Here is a 21,983-nt window from a genome sequence, read left to right on the forward strand (position 1 = left end):
GTGAAGAACTTGCAGTTAGAGGGCGCCCGAGATGCCCAGGTCAGCTCCGCCATGGGTTCCACCGTTCGTCCCCAAAACCTTGCCGCATATGTCGACCTCATCGAGTAACGTCCGTTAGTCTCCCAGGACCATGATACCGTATCCGGCACATCCACCTCCGGCTCCCACGTGCACACGCATAGCCATATGGATAAGAATTCCCTCAAAGCTTGCTCCCCAAGCTCCGAGCCGACATCCAGAGCCCAAGAGCCATCCTCGATGGCCGGTGCCACATGTCTCACCTGTCTGACGCGCCGAGGGATCATGCCATATATAATTGGTCCAATCTTCCGCACCCTCATCCCATTGATCCAACGATCCTCTCAGAAAAGGGTGTTTAGCCCACAATGCGCCTCACTCCTGGTTGCTGCCTGGAACAGAAGTTTTGCTTCCGTTGGAACTTTAGTTGTGAATTCGCTCCAAGGTCTGCTCGAGTCCACCCGTTGAAGCCATGGCCACCTAGCTTGCGTGGCCACATTCAGCCATATGAGGTTTGATATTCCCAGTCCTCCAGCCCATGGCCGCCTAGCTTGCATGGCCACATTCAACAAACTTAGATGGCGGTTTATTTTTAAGCTGGGGAGAGACAGCTTAATTTTAAGCTACCCAAAAGAACTGTCCCTAAATAACAATGTCCGCCCTAATCATATAAATAACCGGCAAAAAAATCTTACCTAAATATCTATGTGCAATTAATATACCGTGTCAAATATCAACACACACATTTACCAGTCACAGCAGAAGGATGTTTAATTAAACACCCAATTTCCTCTTCAGATTCACCAGTAGCATTTAATTCAGATTGTGAGTAATAATTAATAAAGCTCCCGAACTGAAAAAAACACACACACGCAGCAGGCTCAAACGTACCGCAGCCCGTTTCCGCGTAGAGCCGAGCTCCACCCCCGAGCCAGATCTGCAACCAAACACGACCGACGCGCCGGAACGAGCAAAACGTCCCACACCCCACCGCACCCGCACCTCACTGGTGGGTGGTCCCGTCACTTGAAAAGCAGGGGCGCAACTGCAAGTGCGCAACGACTCCCCCTCCCCTCTCGCGTGTCAAATCCCATTCCCGTTCCCATTCCCAGCCCCCCTACACTCGCCCGGCGGATTCCAACTGTTTGCAGGAGTCCGCCTCCAAATTGCTCGCAACAGCAGCAGCTCCCCACCCCACCCCACCCCACCCCCGAGATCTCCCCGACCAGCCCCTCGAGATCCCTGCGCCCATGTCGTCGTCGGCCATGGACGCCATCGTCGAGCTCGTCGAGCTCTCCGAGTCCATGCGCCAGGCCGCCTCGCTCCTCGCCGACGACGACCCCTCCGACGACGCCGCCCCGCGCCGCCCCTCCACCTTCCTCAACGCCGTCGCGCTCGGCAACGTCGTAAGTGCCGCCGCCCCGGACCCCTCTCCCGCCCGCCCCTCCCGCGCCCGCGCCCCGATCTGACGCGATCCGGTTTTGTTCCGTGCAGGGGTCCGGCAAGTCGGCCGTGCTCAACTCCCTCATCGGCCACCCCGTGCTGGTGAGTGCCTCGTCTCTAGTAGCTCTCGCTGCCCTCCGCCGCTTTAGGCGTTCGTTTGTGCTGAGCAGTGGTGGCTGGTGTGCTGCAGCCGACGGGGGAGAACGGGGCCACGCGGGCGCCCATAGTTGTCGACCTGCAGAGGGATCCAGGGCTCAGCAGCAAGTCCATAGTCCTGCAGATCGACAGCAAGTCGCAGCAGGTTTCTTCGAGTGAGTGAGATCTCCCCTTGTCCAGCCAGATCTGGCAATGCACGCGGTTGGTCGGTGCGCTCAGTTTGGTGACACTTTGTGGTTGTGTTGGCCTGCAGGTGCGCTCCGGCATTCGCTGCAGGATAGGCTTAGCAAGGCCACCGGACCCGGGAGGAGCAGGACTGATGAGATTTACCTCAAGCTGCGGACAAGTACAGGTCTGTCGCTGGATCACAACATGTTTACTCTAGTAGTTTGGGCAATGTTGCTAGTCTAGTAGAAGCTGTATAGTCACTTAGTCAGGCATTCCTGAGGGTATGGTATGTTTGAGCAAGTTTCCAAACTGTTTCCATAGTTTGGTATTGATAACTTAAGTTTTATGTGCCATTTAAAGCTGAAGTGGTAAGACCTTAAGATCGTGGAAGGCGCCAATTAGTACTCAAATCTAGCGTGTTCTGGTATGGTTATTACTAATTACTCAAAAGTGCGCTCTCTTAATTTTTCCAACGATGCAATTAATCTGATTCGGAATACCAGCTCAATATAATTAATCTGATTTGGAAATACCAGCTCAATATCTGAGAGTTGTGCTACATGCTAGACATTAACTCCTTATCTTTACTTTGCAAATGATTTCTCACTGTATCTGTCTTTGTTTTTCCAGCTCCTCCACTAAAGTTGATTGATTTACCTGGCATAGACCAACGAGTTATCGATGATTCAACAGTGAGTACTGCTCACACAATATTTTTATCTTACCCCTCAAGTAGTAAGCAATGCTTGACCAATCTTTTGAATATTCATAGTCCTTGTGGTTAAAATATGATTGTGTCATTGTAGATCAACTTAACCAATATAAACTGGAATAATAGTTAACGTATAGGAATGGCTGGAACATCAGACCAGTGACAGCATGTCATGCACTTGAACTGAGAATCACTTACTGCCTGTCGTAACTATGCTACTCATTCTCCCTCCCCATCCGCTTACAGCGTGGAAGAGAAGCAGCAAAACTGCAATGTTGTGTATCATGTTTCTATCATCACATGTTAACATACTGTTGTTAACATTTCAGATTAATGAGTTTGCTGGCCACAATGATGCAATATTGATTGTTGTGATACCAGCAATGCAAGCCCCTGAGGTTGCATCATCCCGGGCTCTTAAACTGGCGAGGGATATTGATCCAGAGGGTCTGTCATTTGAATCTGATCATACATCCTCCAGAAAAGCACAGTCACTCTCTTCGTAGCAACTGATGTTTTTTCTTGTCCTTGTAGGAACCAGAACAATAGGTGTCTTGAGTAAAATCGATCAAGCCGCATCAGATGCAAAAACAGTTGCATGTGTTCAGGCCATTTTGTCTAATAAAGGCCCACGCACAGCAGCTGAAATTGAATGGGTTGCTTTAATAGGGCAATCTGTTGCAATTGCGTCAGCTCAATCAGGGTCAGTTGGATCTGAGAATTCACTGGAAACAGCCTGGCGAGCTGAGGCGGAAAGCCTTAAATCAATCTTAACCACTGCTCCTCAGAATAAGCTGGGAAGAATTGCTCTTGTTGATACCATTGCTAAGCAGATACGTAAGCGGATGAAAGTGCGGCTACCTAACTTGTTGTCTGGGTAAGCATCATGATCTATATGTTGAAGCTGAAATGTTAAAGTATACCATTTTTCAAACTCCTTACCGAAATTTGCTATGACCACTGAACTATTCTGATCAACTAATCATCCATTCTATTTATCAATTTAATTGATCATCAGTGCACCATGAAACATGGATATTTCTTGTCTTTTGTCTTTTATATATAAAAAATAACCTGATTGTGATTTCTGGTGTTTAATTTTGCAAATACCTGTACCCTTGCTCTATTTCTCAGGCTTCAGGGCAAGTCTCAGGTAGTGAAAGATGAACTTGCAAGGCTTGGAGAATCGATGGTACAAAGTCCGGAAGGAACCAGGGCTGTCGCTTTGGAGCTGTGCCGAGAATTTGAAGATAAGTTTCTCGCTCATGTTACTTCTGGTGAGGTTAGTAATAAGCTTGAGTTATGGTCGTTGTCTATACCTAATTTAGTACTCCCTCCGTCCGGAATTACATGACGCTCAAGCGGATGTAGGAATTACTTGACGCTCAAGAGGATGTATCTACATCTATTTGAGCATCAAGTAATTCCGGACGGAGGAAGTACTTGTCAAGTAAAGTACTGATTACAATATCATTATACTGTTCTCAATCAATAGGGGTCTGGTTGGAAAATTGTTGCAAGTTTCGAGGGCAAGTTTCCAGATAGGATCAAACAGCTTCCGTTGGACAGGCATTTTGATCTGAACAATGTCAAAAGGGTAAATCTAAAAGCTCTTCTATATTAAATACTAGAGTGGAATACTATATTGGCCAACAATGGAAATCATTCTCTTCATATTCTAGATTGTCTTGGAAGCTGATGGTTATCAACCATATTTGATATCCCCGGAGAAAGGTTTAAAATCTTTGATTAAAGGAGTGCTTGAAATGGCAAAGGAGCCATCACGACTATGTGTTGAAGAGGTATGTCTTGGCTTAGACATATGTTATGCCTTTGGATGAAGAACAATGTAGTTTTCTTGATGAGCTATTTGTACCCTGCTAATATTCAGTATTATGTTTTATCTGTAAAATGCTCCTTGCTCAAATATGCAACTGTTTGTGTAGCTTACCAGTTATTATGTTTGTCGATACACTACTATTAGAACTATCCAATGAGCAAAACACTTGGGCTCAGACATTTGTAATTACCTTAAGCAGTTAAGCTTATAGAATGGGGTCAAGCTAGGCTCAAATGGACACTATATATATTCAAGCCTTATCGAGCGGAGCTCAAGCCCATAATGTACCCATGTGTGTAGAGTTAAGTTAATACACTAGTATTAGAACTATCCAAAGAGCAAAACACTTGGGCTCAGACATTTGTAATTACCTTAAGCAGTTAAGCTTATAGAATGGGGTCAAGCTAGGCTCAAATGGACACTATATATATTCAAGCCTTATCAAGCGGAGCTCAAGCCCATAATGTACCCATGTGTGTAGAGTAGTTAAGGAGGCAAGCTCCAAGTTTGAATACAAACATAGGCTTGCTCAGCCTAATAGGTATATTTTGCATTGGTAGGTACTGTCTATGTAACTTCTGATATATCAGTTTTCTTAAACTAGGTACACCGTGTATTGTTGGACATAGTAAATGCCACTGCAAATGGCACGCCAGGGCTCGGAAGATATCCTCCGTTCAAACGCGAGGTATCAACTTACTCCCCCTTTTTACTGTTTGTATACACATAAATCTTACTCATTATTAGTTCTGATCACAACATTCCACCATTTATTTTGGCAAGATCATTACAATTGCATCTAATGCGTTGGATACATTCAAAAGTGATGCGAAAAAGATGGTGGTTGCGCTCGTTGATATGGAGCGTGCCTTTGTCCCCCCACAACATTTCATCCGTTTAGTACAAAGAAGGTAAGGTTAGCTGGGGCCTCTTAACAAATATGTTGGTAATTAGTTTCATTTTATTTGATCAACTTAAGTATAACTTTGGCAAGTAATCTGTTTTTTCTACTTCTATTTTCCTATTATTGGTAAATTGGTAAGGGAAGTTTTTAAGATTCTTAACTCATTTTCTTAAACCAGAGAAAGCTAATGTTAGATCATATTAGTGACAAATAGAGATAGCACTAGCAACCTAAATTATACTGCGAAAATGCTGAATCTTTTTCCTTACAAAGCGACACAATAAAGTGTACCACTTCATTTTTAACTTCTACGTTAAAAAGATTGATCTCACTTGTAATGATCTGTCGTACTATAAGCAGTCTATAAGTGGAGCTGCCCTTTCAGAGCTTTCATGATCATATTCACATAGTTAAGTTTTAATCTTTTTGCTTGGCATGATATTCACAGAATGGAAAGACAGCGCCGTGAGGAGGAGGTGAAAACTAAATCATCTAAGAAAGCACAAGATGCTGAGCAAGCCATGATGAACAAGGTATCACTTCTGCGTCTTTGCTTGCATGAATCTGCATACCTACAAAACTGTATGCAGATTGATCACCCTATATTTGTGTTGGTCTGGCTGTTCATAACTTTACATTGGTTGTATTTCATATTAGGGTTCTGAGCAAGCTAAGTCGTCAAAAGACAAATCCAATCAGCAAGATAAAGATACCAAAGAGGGACCTAATCTGCAGGTTGCTGGTCCTGGCGGTGAAATAACTGCAGGTATAATACTGCACTGTAGTTTGGCTCAACTTCAGCTTTTCTCAGAACAATTTGCTAGCACTTTTGCTTATATGCGACTATGATTAAAACTGGAAGTCACAGATATTTATCTGACGTAGCTACCATGCCATTTTTTATCTAGTAAAATGAAATAAGCCTTTTGATAAGAATCAACCTTTTTGGCCGCTTGTTAATTCCATGCTTACTCTGACATAATCTTCCATTGTCTAGTATACAATGCATGCATAAGGATGTAACAAATTACATGGTTTTGATGATTTCTTTTCCAGTAATTTGGGTTTGATTTATTGATACACAAAGCATATGTTTTCTTCTCCCTTTAGGTTACCTATTGAAAAAGAGTGCAAAAAACAATGAATGGAGCAAAAGGTGGTTTGTCCTAAATGAGAAGAGTGGAAAGGTAAATAAATCTGCCCTGGTGCCCACTAGTCTCAACTGTTCTGAACTTCTGAATGCAATCTTTTGATACTATTCTTGACATTTTCTGCTGATTTTTAACATTTGAGGTGGTTGGTGTTATTTACTTTGAACTTTCCCTGTCCAGCTTGGCTACACCAAGAAACAAGAGGAGAGACATTTTCGAGGCGTCATTGTCTTAGAGGTGTGCTTGATTATATATTTTACCATGTTCATTTTGTTCTACTTGACATTGAGTAATCTGTGATTGATGCATTACTTTACCATTCTTGGTTGTAATAGACACAGTAAATGTTTTCTGAGTCATCGTGGATAGTTCCAGTTTTTAAAACTTTTTTAAAAAGATATTTGAACTTAGAAATATCATGTCTACAACTATGTGAGCTGTCATATAAACTTTCGTAGTAACAGTATGTCGTGTGATTCAGGAATGTAACCTGGAAGAGATAGAGGAGGAAGAGCTTTCTAAAACTTCTAAGGATTCAAAGAAGGCGAATGGGGCAGAGAAAGGCCCAAGTCTCGTATTTAAGATTACTAACAGGGTTGCCTACAAAACTGTGCTGAAAGGTTGCTACCTCTAAACCAACTATCTCAAGGTTTACTCTGACTCTACCGCATTAATGTTTATTTCATGTTGCAGCTCATAGTGCCGTTGTATTGAAGGCTGAGAGTATGGCTGACAAGATTGAATGGGTGAAGAAGATAAAAGGTATTATTCAGAGCAAAGGTGGGTCTGTCAAGAGTTCAAATACTCCTGAGGGCGGTTCCATGAGACAAAGCCATTCAGATGGATCTCTTGTAAGCTCCACACTATGTTTGAGTTGTGTCCTTTTCCAGTATCCACCGTTAAGCTTTTAGAACTTACTTTCAAGAGTTAGTTGCCTCAGCTTATTTTCTGTGAACTGCTTATTTTGAGTTAGCATGTTTCTCATTTCAATGTGTGATCTTATCAAACAAAAGCTCACCTCTTGCTGTTGCTTTGTTCTACAATTCAATGACACGTGATTACACCTTTTCTCTCAAGGATACGATGGCCCGGAGGCCTGCTGATCCTGAAGAAGAACTCCGATGGATGTCACAAGAAGTTCGTGGTTATGTCGAGGCTGTGTTGAACAGCCTGGCAGCAAATGTTCCAAAGGTATATTTGTCCCTGTCATTTATTTTAACATTGTCAAATGTGGCATTCATTATCTTATGCATGATCAATTGATCAGGCTATTGTGCTTTGCCAAGTGGAGAAAGCAAAGGAAGATATGCTAAACCAGCTGTACAGCTCAATAAGGTTGGATTCTCTCTTTGTTCTGAAACGAAATTGATACCCTGGTTCGGTGTCCACTTGTCCATTCATCAGTATCCTCTTTCTTGTACCCAATTGACTGAAAAATGGACCACCCAGTTGGAAGAATCACAATGCTTTTGTGTACTCCTACCTAAACCCTAGTTTAACTCGCAGTTATGGCCTTATGGGTCCTTGCTACTAATGGGTAGGTTCATTTTGAATAGCTTCATTATATTTATTTTCCTTCTAATTATGTTACTTTTATGAGGTGTATTTTATACTGGGAAATGCTTCACGACTAAAAAGTTGCATCCTTATTTAAAAAGTGATATGCACCGATCCAATTGATTCACACAGTTCTGGCTCCAATCACTTTACACAGTCGCATGCCTACACCTAATATTCACCAACCCAAGTATAGCTCATCTATTTTTTGCTATTCATTTCTTACTGTGAACTTTTAGAAATGTTGAAAAAGTGCGTGCCTGTTCCATGGTCAATCTATTTAAGTATCTTTGTATAATTCGTTGCAGTGTTGTTAACTTTGTCTCAATTTTCGGTTTCAGTTCACAAAGCAATGCAAGGATTGAAGAACTTCTCCAAGAGGACCACAATGCTAAACGCAGACGGGAAAAGGCCCAAAAGCAATCGACTCTTCTGTCAAAACTTACTCGTCAGCTCAGTGTCCATGATAACAGAGCTGCAGTTGCATCATATTCTGATGATACTTCTGGTCCGGGTAAGCGCGCTATTTCAATATCTGTTTCATACTCAGTATCAGCAGCCAGCCGAAACCTCAATATCGCTTGATGCAAATGATATCTAGAACTTGCTAACAACTTTGTAGAAGTTAAGCATTAAAATTTCCCTGAAAGTAATTCATCCGCATTGGTTACTTGTTTCAAGCAAAAATCAATTATGTTCTTAATTTCTTTGTACTGTATGCCAATTTTCTCATTAGCTGATGGTTGTTCATATCACTGCCACCTGTACAAGCACTTCTTGAAGGCTACTTACAATGATCAATGATGTTTGAATTTTTGGTACCAACTTGGCAGAAATGAGTTTCTTTGGTGTGTGTGTGTGTGCACCTTTCACTTGTTTCGCGTAGCGTCTGCAAAAAATTTCAGACCTGTTCTATTTGCAAACAAACCTGGAACACTACAGTATAGCGTTTCACGCTAGGGGAAGTACTTCGTTCAAAGCTCAGATTTGCTATATCGAGGTTGGGTTGTGGCGGCACACATCTTTGGCCAAAACTTAGGAGGGGCAATATGCTTGCATTAGGTTCAGGAGCTTGTGTTCACCACTTGTGAGCATCCTAGTTTCAAGTTGCTAAACATTCTTTCCTTGGTTTGAAAATTTGTCGATTGTATTTTATTTTGTATTAGTAGTTATCACCGACCGAGTAAGATAAAATATGCATCTAAAGGGATACTACCAGAGATAAAATAAAGGAGACTATTTAGGAGAGGGTGAAAATAAATTAAGGCAAAGGAGAGAGGTGAATTTACATGCACCTTTTATTCTGAAATGTGATTAAAGATATTAGTAATACCCCTGGGATGTTTTTTTTCTTCTTTCTTCTGCTTTCCTGGTGTACAAACCAAACCTTTACCCTGACAAAATGAAACATCACTTGCAGAGAGTGGCCCACAGAGCCCTAGCCAGTCGGGTGAGGACTGGAGGTCTGCCTTCAGTGCTGCAGCAAATGGCTCTGCCGACCGATCCAGTTCACAGAACGAGTCAAGATCGAGAAGTGCTGACAGTCGTGGTCGGCGGTATGAAAATGGGGATGCCAACGGTGCCAATTCAGGCAGCCGACGCACACCAAACCGGTTGCCACCTGCACCACCGAAATACTAAGCATGTTGATTGGCATATGTGAGAATCCTATTTTTCATGGCATGCTCTCACTCCCACCTGATAGTGATGGGAAAACAAATTGGAATGAGAATAGAGAGCTGGCGAGAGATCGCATGAATGGTGTGTATCCAGAGGACCTCAGTTGTTTATAGAAATATGTAGGTTATCTACGGTGGTTGTTTCGCGATCATTTTGCTATATCGATCAGTCTGATGCTCTCTCGGCCTGTGAGATTTTGTTGCCACAGATCAGTTGATCTTGGTTCTGAACTCTGTTGTTGTAACTTGTAAGTCTTCCATCAAACTGGCAATGTATCCTTTTCACCCATTGGTGTATTATATTCTTTCCATTCTTTTTGACCTCACGAGACTCACGTTTTTATTTTGAGGTGATATGCTTGGTGTTGTATGCAAGGGATCTGGATCGTCATTCTTTGATTAGCCACGAGAAATCATAAGCACTCTTGTTGATACTCCCTCTGTAAAGAAATTTAGTGATCTAAACAATCTTATATTTCTTTACAGAGTATTATTATTTATGTGTTCTTCCATCTACCTTTGTGTAACTTCCTGCTTCATCGTTGGATTCTTATTTCCTAGTTTTACGGGGCATCGCTACTTGTGTCCTCTGATTCAAAATTTTGCTGTTAAAATAGCAGACCCTAATTATAATCACGAATGATTGTACAGGGCACCCATGTAAAAGCTGGTTACTTGATGAAGTGAAGGTTTCGTTGCTAGTTTCATTTTCATTTTCATCAAAAAACGGCCCTCATATTGTCCTCCTATTTGAATGCGTTTGTTGTGTCGCGTCTCCTTTCGTGGCCAACTCTCATTTTCAAGCTTGGACAATAGACTCCTCTCTTGCAAGCTTAAACAAACTAGAATCACCGATATATAAATTCTCATTTTCCTTTTCTCATATGTACAGGCAGCGAATTTACATTTGCATGTCAATGCCTCCAGCCCTTTTTTTTCCCTCATATACTACACCCATCTCCATCCTTTCTGTGTATCAAGAAACCTCCAAAGAAGGAGAAGAAATGAACAAAAGAATGGGGAAAATTGTACAGCCCCTCGACCTATAACCTATCTAACCCATTTACACCTCGGCCGCCGTGCCGCTTCTCGCGGTGGCAGCTCTCTGCTCCCTCTCCTCCCTCTCCTCCCTCGCCATCCGGTTGAGCTTGGCGAACATCCCCACCATGGGCGCGGTGTTGTAGGTGCACGCCTCCGTCTGCATGTAGTTGTCCCGGTTGTCCCTGAACCGATCCCTCCGGTCGGGCCCGCCGACGATGGCGCCGACGAGCACGTTGGGGTTGGAGCTCCGGCGGCCGAACCAGTGGTCGAACCCCTGCGAGCACCCGATGAACTGCTTGCTGTGCTTGTACGGCACGATGGATGCCGCGCGGTGGTGCACCCTGGCGGGGTACTTGGGGCCGTAGCCCACGAGGTAGCTGACGCCCCTGGGGTTGGTGCCCAGCACGTAGTCCGTCTGCGCCCTGGCCAGCGCCGCCACCTCGCCGGCGCCCGCCGTCCCGCCGCCCGCGCAGGTCACCGTCCCCACGCCGGCCTCGGCCAGGTAGTCGGCGTAGGTGGAGAGCAGGAACGCCGCGTTGGTCACGTACTGCATGTTGTTCCACTGCCGGATGTAGAGCATCCCCCCCGGGCTCCGCTCCACGTTGGCGTCCTCGCCGCCGGCCTGCGCGTTCCGGCCCAGGCACGCGCACACGTAGTGCTCCGCCTTGGCCTGGTACCGCTCCAGCGTGCTCTTCTGCTCCGCCGTGTGCTCCCCCCTCAGCAGCAGCTGAAAATCATTTCGTCTCGTCAGTGACCGGCCGGCCAGTGATGGTTCACCTGATAGCTCAAAGTGCGCAGTGGCTTACTCTGGCGGCGAGGATCTGGACGCCGGCGTACTTGACGTCCCAGCTGAACTCGGTGATGGCCCAGCCGGTGCCGCCGAAGTCGTGGGCGTTGTCGACGACGTAGTCGAGGTAGGCGGCCTTGCCGGTGGCGCGGTGGAGCCACAGGGCGGCCCACAGCAGCTCGTCCTTGTACCCGCTCACCGACGCGTAGTAGCTCTTCACCTCCGCGATGCTGCTGTCGTATTGGCCCCTGTACCCGTCCGCGAACTCGAACAGCTGCACGCACGTTCACAAAGCGAACATCAGCCAACGTGCACGTACATCCAACAACTAGTAAGATCGCATACACTATCATCAGCTTAAAAAATAAAAAATAAAAAGCCCTAAGAATAATAACTAAGGCTGCATATGTATCTATCATTCATTGATGCGTTTTATAGTTGACACTTGAAAAGCGGCAGGCAGGTAGGTAGCCAAGCCAGGCCAGTGGGTGTGGATACGGACGGGTTCAATTAGCACATGATGGCACGACGACCGCTTCCTAATAATTTCCCAGTTAAGCCGCTGGCTCAGCATGTGATTGAACTGGCCACCTAATCATGCCCGGAGGCGGCAAATGGAAAGTTCCCCGTCCACCAGATAGAGGTTGCGCCCCGGCCCCACACGGCAGCCAGCCGACAGAAGAGAAAAAACCTCCGTTTTCCCGCCCGATCGATCGACGCCGGTCTCATCGCGTCGAGCTGTTTGCGACTTGGCATGTGCGGCACAGGGCACAAGAAAAGAACACACACCTCATATGCCCATGAAAAGACCGGCGCCCCTTGACCAAAGCTACCAATATTCGTACGCTATGTTCCAAAATCCGGTACGCAGACAGACTGGTGCTACACAAAGCTCCAAGCTTGCGCCGATATTTTTCTCTCATTTTTCCACACGAGACTTTGCAATTGCATGCACCACGTCAACGTACACGATGTGTGTATCTGGAGTGTGTACCTGCTGGGCGTGGTGCAGGAGGAGGTGGGCGTAGTGCGGGTTGGACTTGCGGAAGACCATGGAGGCGGCGGCCATGGCGGCGGCCGTCTCGCCGGCGACGTCGGAGCCGGGGTGGTCGCGGTCGACCTTGTACGCCTGCCGCGACGTCGTCATGTCCTCCGGCCGCTGCCAGCAGTAGTGGTCCGTGTCGCCGTCCCCCACCTGTTCAAGAAAAAGCTAGGGGATTAATCCGACGGCTCGGGTGCATCGTGGACGACCGACGAAGCTGTGAAACATATGCACGCCATGTGGGAGAAAATAGTTTAGTGCAACCACGCAAAAAAAATAGTTTAGTGCCGCCGTTCGTTGGTACGTACGTTCATCAAATCAAACTGGCCGCCTACCTAACACGCTTGTTGTTATTCACCAGAAAAAGAACCTTTTTCTTTTCTCTCCTAACCAGAAAAATACTCCTATATCTATATAATTGATCTCTCTACATAAAAGATTTTGTGTAGTATGTAAATGAAGAATCTAATTGATCAAAGTGCAGCGAGGTAGCTAGGTGTGCATGATTGAATTGGTCTCTCTCTGTCTTTCTTTCTTGGAACGATCGCTGGCTTGCGTGCGCAACAGCTAGCTTGGAACCGGTCGGTCTCATCTCATGCATGTCATGATCGTATCTGAACACTGCTAGCTATAGCCAGGGGATGGAGGTGACACACGATCGCCGTCGTCGGCTCGTGGAGTACGTACCTCGGCCCACAGCTCGTCGGGCTGCGTGTGCGCCTTGATGAAGTAGTCGGTGCCCCACTTGATGGCCTCGAGCGCGTGCGCGAGCTCGCCGGCGGCCGCGACGTCGTCCCCGTACTCGAGCATGCTCCAGGAGAGCATGGTGACGGTGAAGGCCATGGGCAGGCCGAACTTGACGTGGTCGCCGGCGTCGTAGTAGCCGCCCACCAGGTCCACCCCCTGCTCCAGCCCGTCGGTGAGGCCCGAGTGGTCGCGCCACGGCACGCGCTGCCCGTGCGGCAGCCGCCCCGACCGCTGCGCCTCGAAGTAGAGCAGGCTCTTCCGCAGCGCCTCCTCGTAGTTGTGCGCCTTGCCGTCGCCGCTCCCGCTCTTGCTCCCCTCCGCCGCCGCCACCGCGGCCAGCAGCACCGCCAGCACTAGCAGCAGCGCCGCCCGCAGCCATGGGGTGCTCCCTGATCTCATTGCGCAAGAATATGCTCCTCGGATCGTTGGCGCCTTCGCTTGTGCGTGCGTGCCCGGGGCGCGCCCTGTGATCACCGCCGCGCCGCCCTCTGCCGGCTCTGCTAGCTTAGCCTGTGTGCGAGCGTAGGGGTGTGTGTGTGATCTCTCTCCCGCGGTTGTGCGTTGCGTGCTGTGTGGCGAGCGGGGCGGGGCGGGGCAGTGTCCTCCGACCTGAGGCCGTGGGCTGGCGCGCTTATATTCGCGGCCGGCGTCCGGGTCCAGCGCACGCACGCGCACCGCGTTGAACCGGTTCGGCGGCCGGGCCGGGACGGGGGAATATAAAACTCTAGAGATAGTAGTAGATGGCAAGAGGAGGAGCAGGCAGGAAAGAAACGATGCAAATGTAAGCGAGCGAGCGAGCGAGCGAAGCTGCGTTTGGGTTTTGTATCCTTTGTTTGGTCTGGGGAGATAGATTGAGATGGTTGGGTTGGGTTCTGGGTTAGCGACGACGCACGCAAGGGAGGCGGCAGCGGAGCAGATTTTGACCGGGACGCGTTACGTGTTTTTTTCAGAGCGTGAGTCGGTTGGGGCCAGCCGGGCACGTACCGCCAGGCACCAACACATGGCCGAAGGACGCGTGCGACCGGCGTAGTTCCTTCGGGACAGGTCGCCGGCCGATCGACCGGCCGGCTGGTGGCCGGTAACAGGTTTTCATTTCACTGTCAAATCTTAGCAGGGAAGGTATCCTAGGTCAGGCGGCCGGTCTGATAAAAAAGACCCGTTTTTTTCTCTCTCTTGCTACCTCCCGTGGAAAAACATGTTAGTGATATGGTACACGTTACGCGGTAGTTATAAGTGGTTGGCTGACGTACGTTTAACTATAGGCAAATTATAAGCTTTGTGTGAGCCGTGAGATTATTGTTCCGGCCGGGCGCCGGGGCGGGGCATGTGTTTGTCGGGGGCGGGCATGTCTCTCCACGATCGGTTGGTCAATCGTGTAGTCAGCCGACGGTTGCAGCATGTTTCGCGATGATAATACTATTATCAACTGCTAATGCTAGCAAGATGATTATTAGGTTGAGCTAGCAAGGTACTACTATCAATGATCAACAAACTACATAGCACGAGCCGATTAAGCCGCACCATATATTCTGCTAAACGAATGTACTTTTTCCGTTTTGAAATACTTGTCTGACAAGTATTTTCGAACGAAGGGAGCATATATGTACATGCAAAAGTATACAAGGAGCTAGCTGTTTCTTTTGCTGAAGCTAAGCTACAAGCATACGTCTTCTCCTCCACCTATTCTCGTGCGTGTACGTGAAACTTGTGATCCGTTTCCCCGTGGCCGGACAGGGACTCCCCGGCGGCAACGATTTGATGCCTCCCTTTTCTTCCACCGGCTGCGCAATCCTATTGCCATCCTGCTAGACCCTAGATACATGCATGGGTACGTACATCTATCTGGTAGTACTGGTAGGCAGGTTCATGGATAGACGCACGGTTTTTACCGCGACATATGTGCTTTGCTAAACCATAAACTACTGCTACTAGCACCCGATCCCTTGGAAACTTCTCCGATAGCTCTCTCCGTCTCTCCCATGTGGCCTAGTCAACCATTGTTCCTCGGAGAGGGCCGACTGAACCACCACATTTTGATCGTGCTCTGGCACCGCACGCACCCGTCTATTAGCCCTCGTCGTTTTCTATTGCTCGTCGAAGAAGAAAATTGAAGATCTAGACGTACGTAGTATCGATCACGATGTGCTTAATGTATGTGTGTGTACGTGAGATGCTAGTGGTTCCGTTTTCTAGGGGCTTCTTCTTCTCCCCGTAGCTCAACCAGACGTCTGGTTTGTCCAATTTTCCCGTGCGGTTGGGAAGTCCTACTCCCTCCGTAAACCGTTCTGTCAAGCAAAGGCGGGAAAATTCAAGGAGGCTACTAAGCCAACACCACCTCATCGCCCTCCTTTTGTACGTGGTTAGATCACTAATTAATGGCTGCCTTCTGGTGGCCGATGATGCATGACGTTGATATGCATTTGTGCCACGGATTTTCCGTGCCCTCGCGATTAACTTTCCTGAATTTTCTAGCCGCTAGTTCTGATATGTTTTTCTTTTTAGACTAGAGGTCGAGTGACGGAGGTTGATCGAACCAATGACCTACCTCTTGTTGGGGTGATAAAGACTTTCTTGCTTCCAAAAACCTTTATCTGAGGGTACCTTTTTTCCTTGGTCGTTTTCAAATTCCAGTGCGATGCCACTAGCCAGGTGTACGCAACTACACACGCTAGGTCCACCTCACGTATGCAAGGGCAGTATACTTTCTTTCATGGTTTATGATCTATATATGTTTTCTTTGAAATCATGAACACACATATATTAAGGTATGATGACATTGATGGGAATTTTAGTCGCACCGCTTCACCAAACCATAGTTTGATTATCTTAATCGTGACCATGTCTATTTATTTATGTATCTCTTCTTGTGATAATATTTATTTATTTATATATTTCAACGATTTGTAGGACAAGTACCTGCATAATTACATACTGGAAAGCTATTGGTTAGGTCCACCTCAGGTATGCAGGGACACTATAGTTTCTTTCATGGTTTATGATTAATGTTTTCTTTATCATGAACACACATATAAATACAATGGCATTGATCAGGAATTTCGTCGCACTGCTTCACAACCATACAATTGTTTGCTTATCTTAGTCATGACCATGTTTATTTATTTATATATTTATTTTTTCCAAAATATTTATTTATACATTTCGACAAAAAATCTGATATGTTAATGTTAGAGTGAGTTATGCACCATCAGGTTTTTTCATTTCTTTTGTTGATTTGTGGTCTGCATAAAAAAAAGAGCTAAAGTAACTTTTTTCCGGTTGTGAAAAGACGGGTTTGATTTTTATTTTTCCACAGCTCACAACTCGGTAGTGGTTTTCATGAACCATTGTATGTATCTAGATACAATGACGAGTCATCTAAATGTGAGATTCTTTTTGAACATTCTGGAAAAAAAATTGTGAAAAGGGAGCAGGTGCTCCCAAACGCCATTAATACGGGGGGTTTTCGGTATGGTACGACGCATATTCGATGCCGAGGAAGGCAATTGCAACAAGACTACGCCTGTTCGGCAAATTGGCACTGGTGAAGCTGGCAACGCGGTTTCCATGCTTGATCGATCGCCAGCACAAGCTAGTATTCCCCCATGATTTGGGAGCATTTTGTTGGAATCCAATGCAGCATCAATCAGCAAGCGATCGATCGGGCGACAGGACGGGAGATGACAAAGGAACAGGAACGGGTCGCCGTTTAGGATCGTGATTTTTGCACCTAAGGCCTGGTACAATGGGAGGTGCTAAGGGGAGGTGTTTATAAAAATAAATCAGGCTTTTCTTAAGCACCGGTGCTTATTTGTACAAGTTAAGCGTCTCTTCTGTAAAAATAGGCATCGATATTTAAGAAAAATCCGATCTATTTTTCTAAGCATCTCTCTAAACACCTCCTATTGTACAAGGCTTATGTATCCATGTGTCCCTACGTCCCCATATGTTCCATAAACTTCTACTGTACTACCTAGTCGCGAGTGCTGTCCAACCAATGGTCTGGCTGGCCGCGACGTGACGCGGATAGATTTTTGGATGCATGCGCCCCATGCATGTGTACACGACGACGGCAACTTCCACTAGTAGCAGTACTATAAGCGTATGAACCCTCCTCCATACCGATGAAAACGAGAAGGATTCCTGCTGAAACCGCGTCAGGAGGAGTACAAGAGGAGGAATCGCAGTTCTCTGGAATGATGATTTGTTCCGTATCTCGGACATCATCATGGGCACCTACTGCCTCTCTCTCTCACGGTTACGACAATCCGAGATGAGAGCTCCTTTCGCCTCACTTCCGTGTATGGCCCAACTCAGAGCAATCAAAAGGAGGTTTTTTTCGAGGAGCTCATGGCTCACAAGCCGGAACACGGCAGAAAATGGCTAGTAAATGGGGATCAACCAAATTTACCGTGCAAGGGACAAGAACAAGAGGAGCGTCAACCGCAGTCGTATCAACCGCTTTCGTGCCACACTTCATGGCTGTGATCTACGCGAGATTCACCTTCAAAACCGTCGATTCACTTGGAGTAATGAGAGGCAAAACCCCACCATGAGCAAGCTAGACAGCGTGTTCTGCAACGCGGAGTGGGACATTGAATTCCAATACCACATCTTGCATGCTTTATCTTCATCCTTGTCGGACCACTGTCCCATGCTACCGGCACCTATAATTGGCCCCAAAAAGCCGAGAAGCTTCAAGTTTGAGAACTTTTGGATCAAGATGCCAGGTTTTCACGAGACGGTCACCGATGCTTGAGCTTCTCCCACACCCCACTACGAGCCTTGTCAAGTTCTCTTCCATAAGCTTCGGACAACGGCTGTCCGATTGAGAAAATGGAGTCAATCCTTCTCCTCGTATGCAAGGTTACACCTTCACATGGCACTTGTAATAATTCTCAGATTGGACATCGCCCAGGAATTGCGCTCTCTCTCGCCGGAGGAGTTTGACTTTCGTAAGCGGCTTAAGAGGCGCGTCATCAGTTTAGCGGTTCTTGAGAGGGCTAGAAAAAAGCAGTGTGCCCACATTCGCAACTTGAACGGGGAGGGGGGGGGGGATGCCAACACAAATTTTTTTCACATGAAGATTAACGGGCGGAGGCGCAAGAACTTCATCCACAAGTTAAGCAACGGGGCTGGTTGGGTTACAAAGCATGAGGACAAGGAATATATTATGAACCAACACTTTACCACCGCATTGAGCAAAGGGCCATGCAGAACCACAGACTTCAATTGGCAGCCCCTCCATTTTACAGAGTGTGACCTCTCCAGTCTTGGGGATGAGATGACGGGTGACGAGGTGCCTGCCGCCATAAAGGCAATGCCTAGCGACAAGGCTCCGGGGCCCGATGGCTTTACCGGGGCGTTCTTCAAGAGTTGCTGGCCAATTATCAAGGACGATCTTATGAAGGTCATCTCCATCTTCTCGAGTTTGCATGCGGAGAACTTTCACTGGCTGAACTCTGCAAATGTGGTCCTCTTGCCAAAGAAAGAGGGGGCTGAGGCGATCACGGACTTTAGGCCTATCAGTCTGATCCATGCTGTCGCCAAGATTGTGGCAAAGGTGATGGCGATGAGGCTCGCCCCATTCATGAACATTCTCATATCCCGTGCTCAAAGTGCTTTCATCAAATCTCGGTGCATCCATGACAACTTCATGTATGTCCGCAAGTATGCTCGCCGGCTCCAATGAACAAATACACCATCACTCCTGCTCAAGTTGGACATAAAGAAGGCTTTTGATTCTGTTAGATGGGAATATCTGCTTGACCTGCTACAGAGAAGAGGTTTTCCTCCCAGGTTTCGTGAATGGATCACGGCTCTACTTCGGACGTCCACCTCCAGGGTTCTCTTAAACGGTGTTCCCGGCAGTCCTATTCAACATGGGAAGGGCCTCCGACAGGGGGACTCATTGTCGCCCCTTCTATTTGTCCTTGCTATGGACCCCCTTCAACAAATCTTGGACGTGGCAACAGAAAATGGAGACCTGCATAGATTACGAGGTCGTGGAGCCTGTCTTTGCACCTCTCTATAGGCGGACGACGTTGCAATTTTCTTGGCGCCTATCAAGGAGGATGTGGACATGCTTGCTACCATACTTCAAAGCTTTGGCAACGTCACCGGCCTAGTTACAAACATTCAAAAGAGCTTGGTGGCCCCTATTAGATGCTCCAATGTTGACCTGGACATGATTTTGGGTTCCTTCCCAGCAGTCCGAGCTCAATTCCCCTTGCGGTACCTTGGCCTTCCGCTATCCATTCATCGCTTGCGGGCTGTGGACTTCCAACATTTACTCGATAAGATTGCTGGAAAGATCATGACTGGCCAGGGAAGGTACATTACCATGGCTGGGAGGACCACTTGGGTCAAGTCGGTTATCACTTCACAGGCCATCCACCACCTCACTTCGCTTGTGGTGCCAAAAGGAACAATGACTTCCATTGTGAAACTGCAACGGGCTTTCCTATGGGGAGGCACAAACAAGGTTTCCGGGGGAAAATGCAAGATAAAATGGGAAAAGGTTTGTACACCCAAGGATATGGGAGGCCTTGACATCCTGGACATGGACAAATTCGCTCGTGCCTTGCGGCTCAGATGGCCTTGGTTGGCTTGGAAGGACCCGGATAGAGCTTGGGTTGAATTGGGGCATCCGTGCGATGAAGAGGACATGACACTTTTTTATGATTGCACTACCATCACCTTTGGTAACGGGCAAAAGGCCTCTTTCTAGCATTCCCCTTGGCTTGGTGGTCGCAAGCCAAAGGACATCGCTCCCTCCATTTTTGCAATTTCCAAACACAAGAAGGACACTGTGCATAAGGCTTTGGATCTCAACAGATGGATTGTCAATATCAACATGAATTCTGGGCTCACAGTTCAACACTTCCTTGAATACTATGAGCTTTGGGTGGGATTACAGGAGGTCTTTCTCGATGAGGATGTGGACGATGAGATCGTTTGGAAGTCTCCGCCTTCCGGTGAATACTCGGCATCCTCGGCTTACAACGCTCAACTTGGGGACTCCACTACATCACAAATGAAGTCGGCTGTGTGGAACAATTGGGCGCCGCCAAAGCACAAATCTTTGCTTGGCTTATCATTCAGGACCGGGTTTGGACCGCGGACAGGCTTCAACGAAGAGGATGGCCAAACTGTAACCTATGCCAATTATGCAAGAGGGAGCCAGAGACGGCGGCGCACATCAGCTTCCGGTGTCGATACACGAAGCGCATTTGGGCGAAGATCAAGACTTGGATGGGCTTGACCAATGTGGACATCGCCGACTGGAGCAGCTTCGACAACGTCAAGGACTGGTGGCACCACATGGTGGGCGTCAATGCCAATGTGAGAAAGGGCCTCGCATCTGTCGTCATGTTGGTTTCATGGGAGATTTGGAACGAGCGGAACGCGAGAGTGTTTAGGAATGTGTCCTCCATGCCATATGTAATCAGATCTAGAATTAAGACCGAAGCCAGGCTTTGGGGGTTGGCGGGGGCCAAGCATTTGAGTTCTCTTATGCCACGAGAGTAGACTTTCGAATTGAGGCCGTCCATGGACGATCGGTCATGTATTTTAAAACTCTTCTTAATTAATGAGATGAGGCAAAGCTTTTGCCTTCGTTTCGAAAAAATAAATATGTGTGGCCTATTTTTTGCATATAGAAAAGATAGTACTACAATATATTATACGTACATGCATGTATGTATGGTCAGATCTTGAAGAAAAGCACAAAATCTTCTTTACATATGCATATGCATGGCCTTATGCGATCTGTTCGGCGAGAGGCGCCTTTTCCAGTTCGTCCGCATGCGCGCGCGCGTTGGTTCGGCCGCGCGCGTCCCGCCATGCATATATCCTGGCTCTGGCTGCATGCTCTGCCTTGCGGCGACGTTGTCAACGGATGGGACGGTGCGTGCGTGGGCCGAACGGAATGGTTTGTCTTCGCGCGCGCGCGCTAGCTGCATGGGGTCAAAACGGGCGATGCGATGACGCGCCGTGCATGTACGAACGTACGTACGCGCTAGTGCAAGTTAGGCGATTGATTGTGTTACAGTGTTATACTCCACTCACCGGCGCACCGCGTTCTTCGTTGGTGCTTCCTACCCTACCTTTTCTAGGGGAATTTTTAGGCGCACAGCTTGTCTTGGAGCCGCTGGTGTAGGTAACAGCAGCCACACACGCACAGACGCCGGAAATGTGCTTGTTCCTTCCCAACGGATTGATTCACGGCGACGTGCGTTTTGTTTGGTTCTAGGGTTAGGGGGTAGGAATTTCTTTGTGGAACGGCCTGGCATTGCCGGCTGCTAGCCACCGAATGGGCATCGGCATCGGTCGCTCGACCGGGCCGGTGTGCCTGTCGTTGAACGTCTGTGGAGTGTAACAATCAAAAGAACTGTTGGGGTTGGGGACCTCGCACAGTCGTTCTAGAGGAGGTTAGAGATTCTTGGTCTGCTTCTGCAGTGCCACTTATGATCAAGGCAAACAGCATATCGCGATTAGTTATTATCCATATGATCCTCACACGCATTCATAGACATCACCGCTCGTTTTGCCACTTGAACTAACTGTGCATGCATGTTTGCTAGAGTACGTAGTATTGACTAGATGGCCATCCATGTATATATATCTAAAAAAACGGCCTCATTAGACAGGTTATGAGGGTCCACCAGTCAGTCGCGACAGCCCCGTGCGCCATGTTTCCATGGCTCCACGTACCACACGGTCCATCTTGTCCACGCCCG

At 47.3% G+C, this 21,983-nt stretch overlaps 2 protein-coding genes across 2 annotated transcripts; one reads left to right on the forward strand and one right to left on the reverse strand.

The window, feature by feature from the left end:
• Positions 1–1,138: 1,138 nt before the first annotated feature.
• Positions 1,139–9,949, forward strand: LOC543429 (dynamin-2A). Its single transcript, XM_044548419.1, has 22 exons — positions 1,139–1,424; positions 1,513–1,563; positions 1,652–1,772; positions 1,871–1,969; positions 2,416–2,477; positions 2,827–2,944; positions 3,032–3,374; positions 3,632–3,779; positions 3,993–4,094; positions 4,180–4,299; positions 4,942–5,025; positions 5,121–5,248; positions 5,690–5,774; positions 5,899–6,007; positions 6,352–6,428; positions 6,573–6,629; positions 6,874–7,012; positions 7,086–7,243; positions 7,470–7,583; positions 7,660–7,727; positions 8,291–8,463; positions 9,370–9,949. The coding sequence occupies exons 1-22, from the start codon at positions 1,269–1,271 to the stop codon at positions 9,588–9,590; spliced, it is 2,733 nt and encodes a 910-aa protein (XP_044404354.1). The 5' UTR covers positions 1,139–1,268; the 3' UTR covers positions 9,591–9,949.
• Positions 9,950–10,461: 512 nt separating this feature from the next.
• On the reverse strand, positions 10,462–14,033 carry LOC123128423 (endoglucanase 7). Its single transcript, XM_044548420.1, has 4 exons — positions 13,186–14,033; positions 12,451–12,651; positions 11,476–11,730; positions 10,462–11,396 (listed from the first exon to the last, which is right to left on the reverse strand). The coding sequence occupies exons 1-4, from the start codon at positions 13,642–13,644 to the stop codon at positions 10,692–10,694; spliced, it is 1,620 nt and encodes a 539-aa protein (XP_044404355.1). The 5' UTR covers positions 13,645–14,033; the 3' UTR covers positions 10,462–10,691.
• Between the last annotated feature and the right edge of the window lie 7,950 nt (positions 14,034–21,983).

Source organism: Triticum aestivum, chromosome 6A (assembly GCF_018294505.1).
Source record: "Triticum aestivum cultivar Chinese Spring chromosome 6A, IWGSC CS RefSeq v2.1, whole genome shotgun sequence".
NCBI lineage: Eukaryota > Viridiplantae > Streptophyta > Magnoliopsida > Poales > Poaceae > Triticum > Triticum aestivum.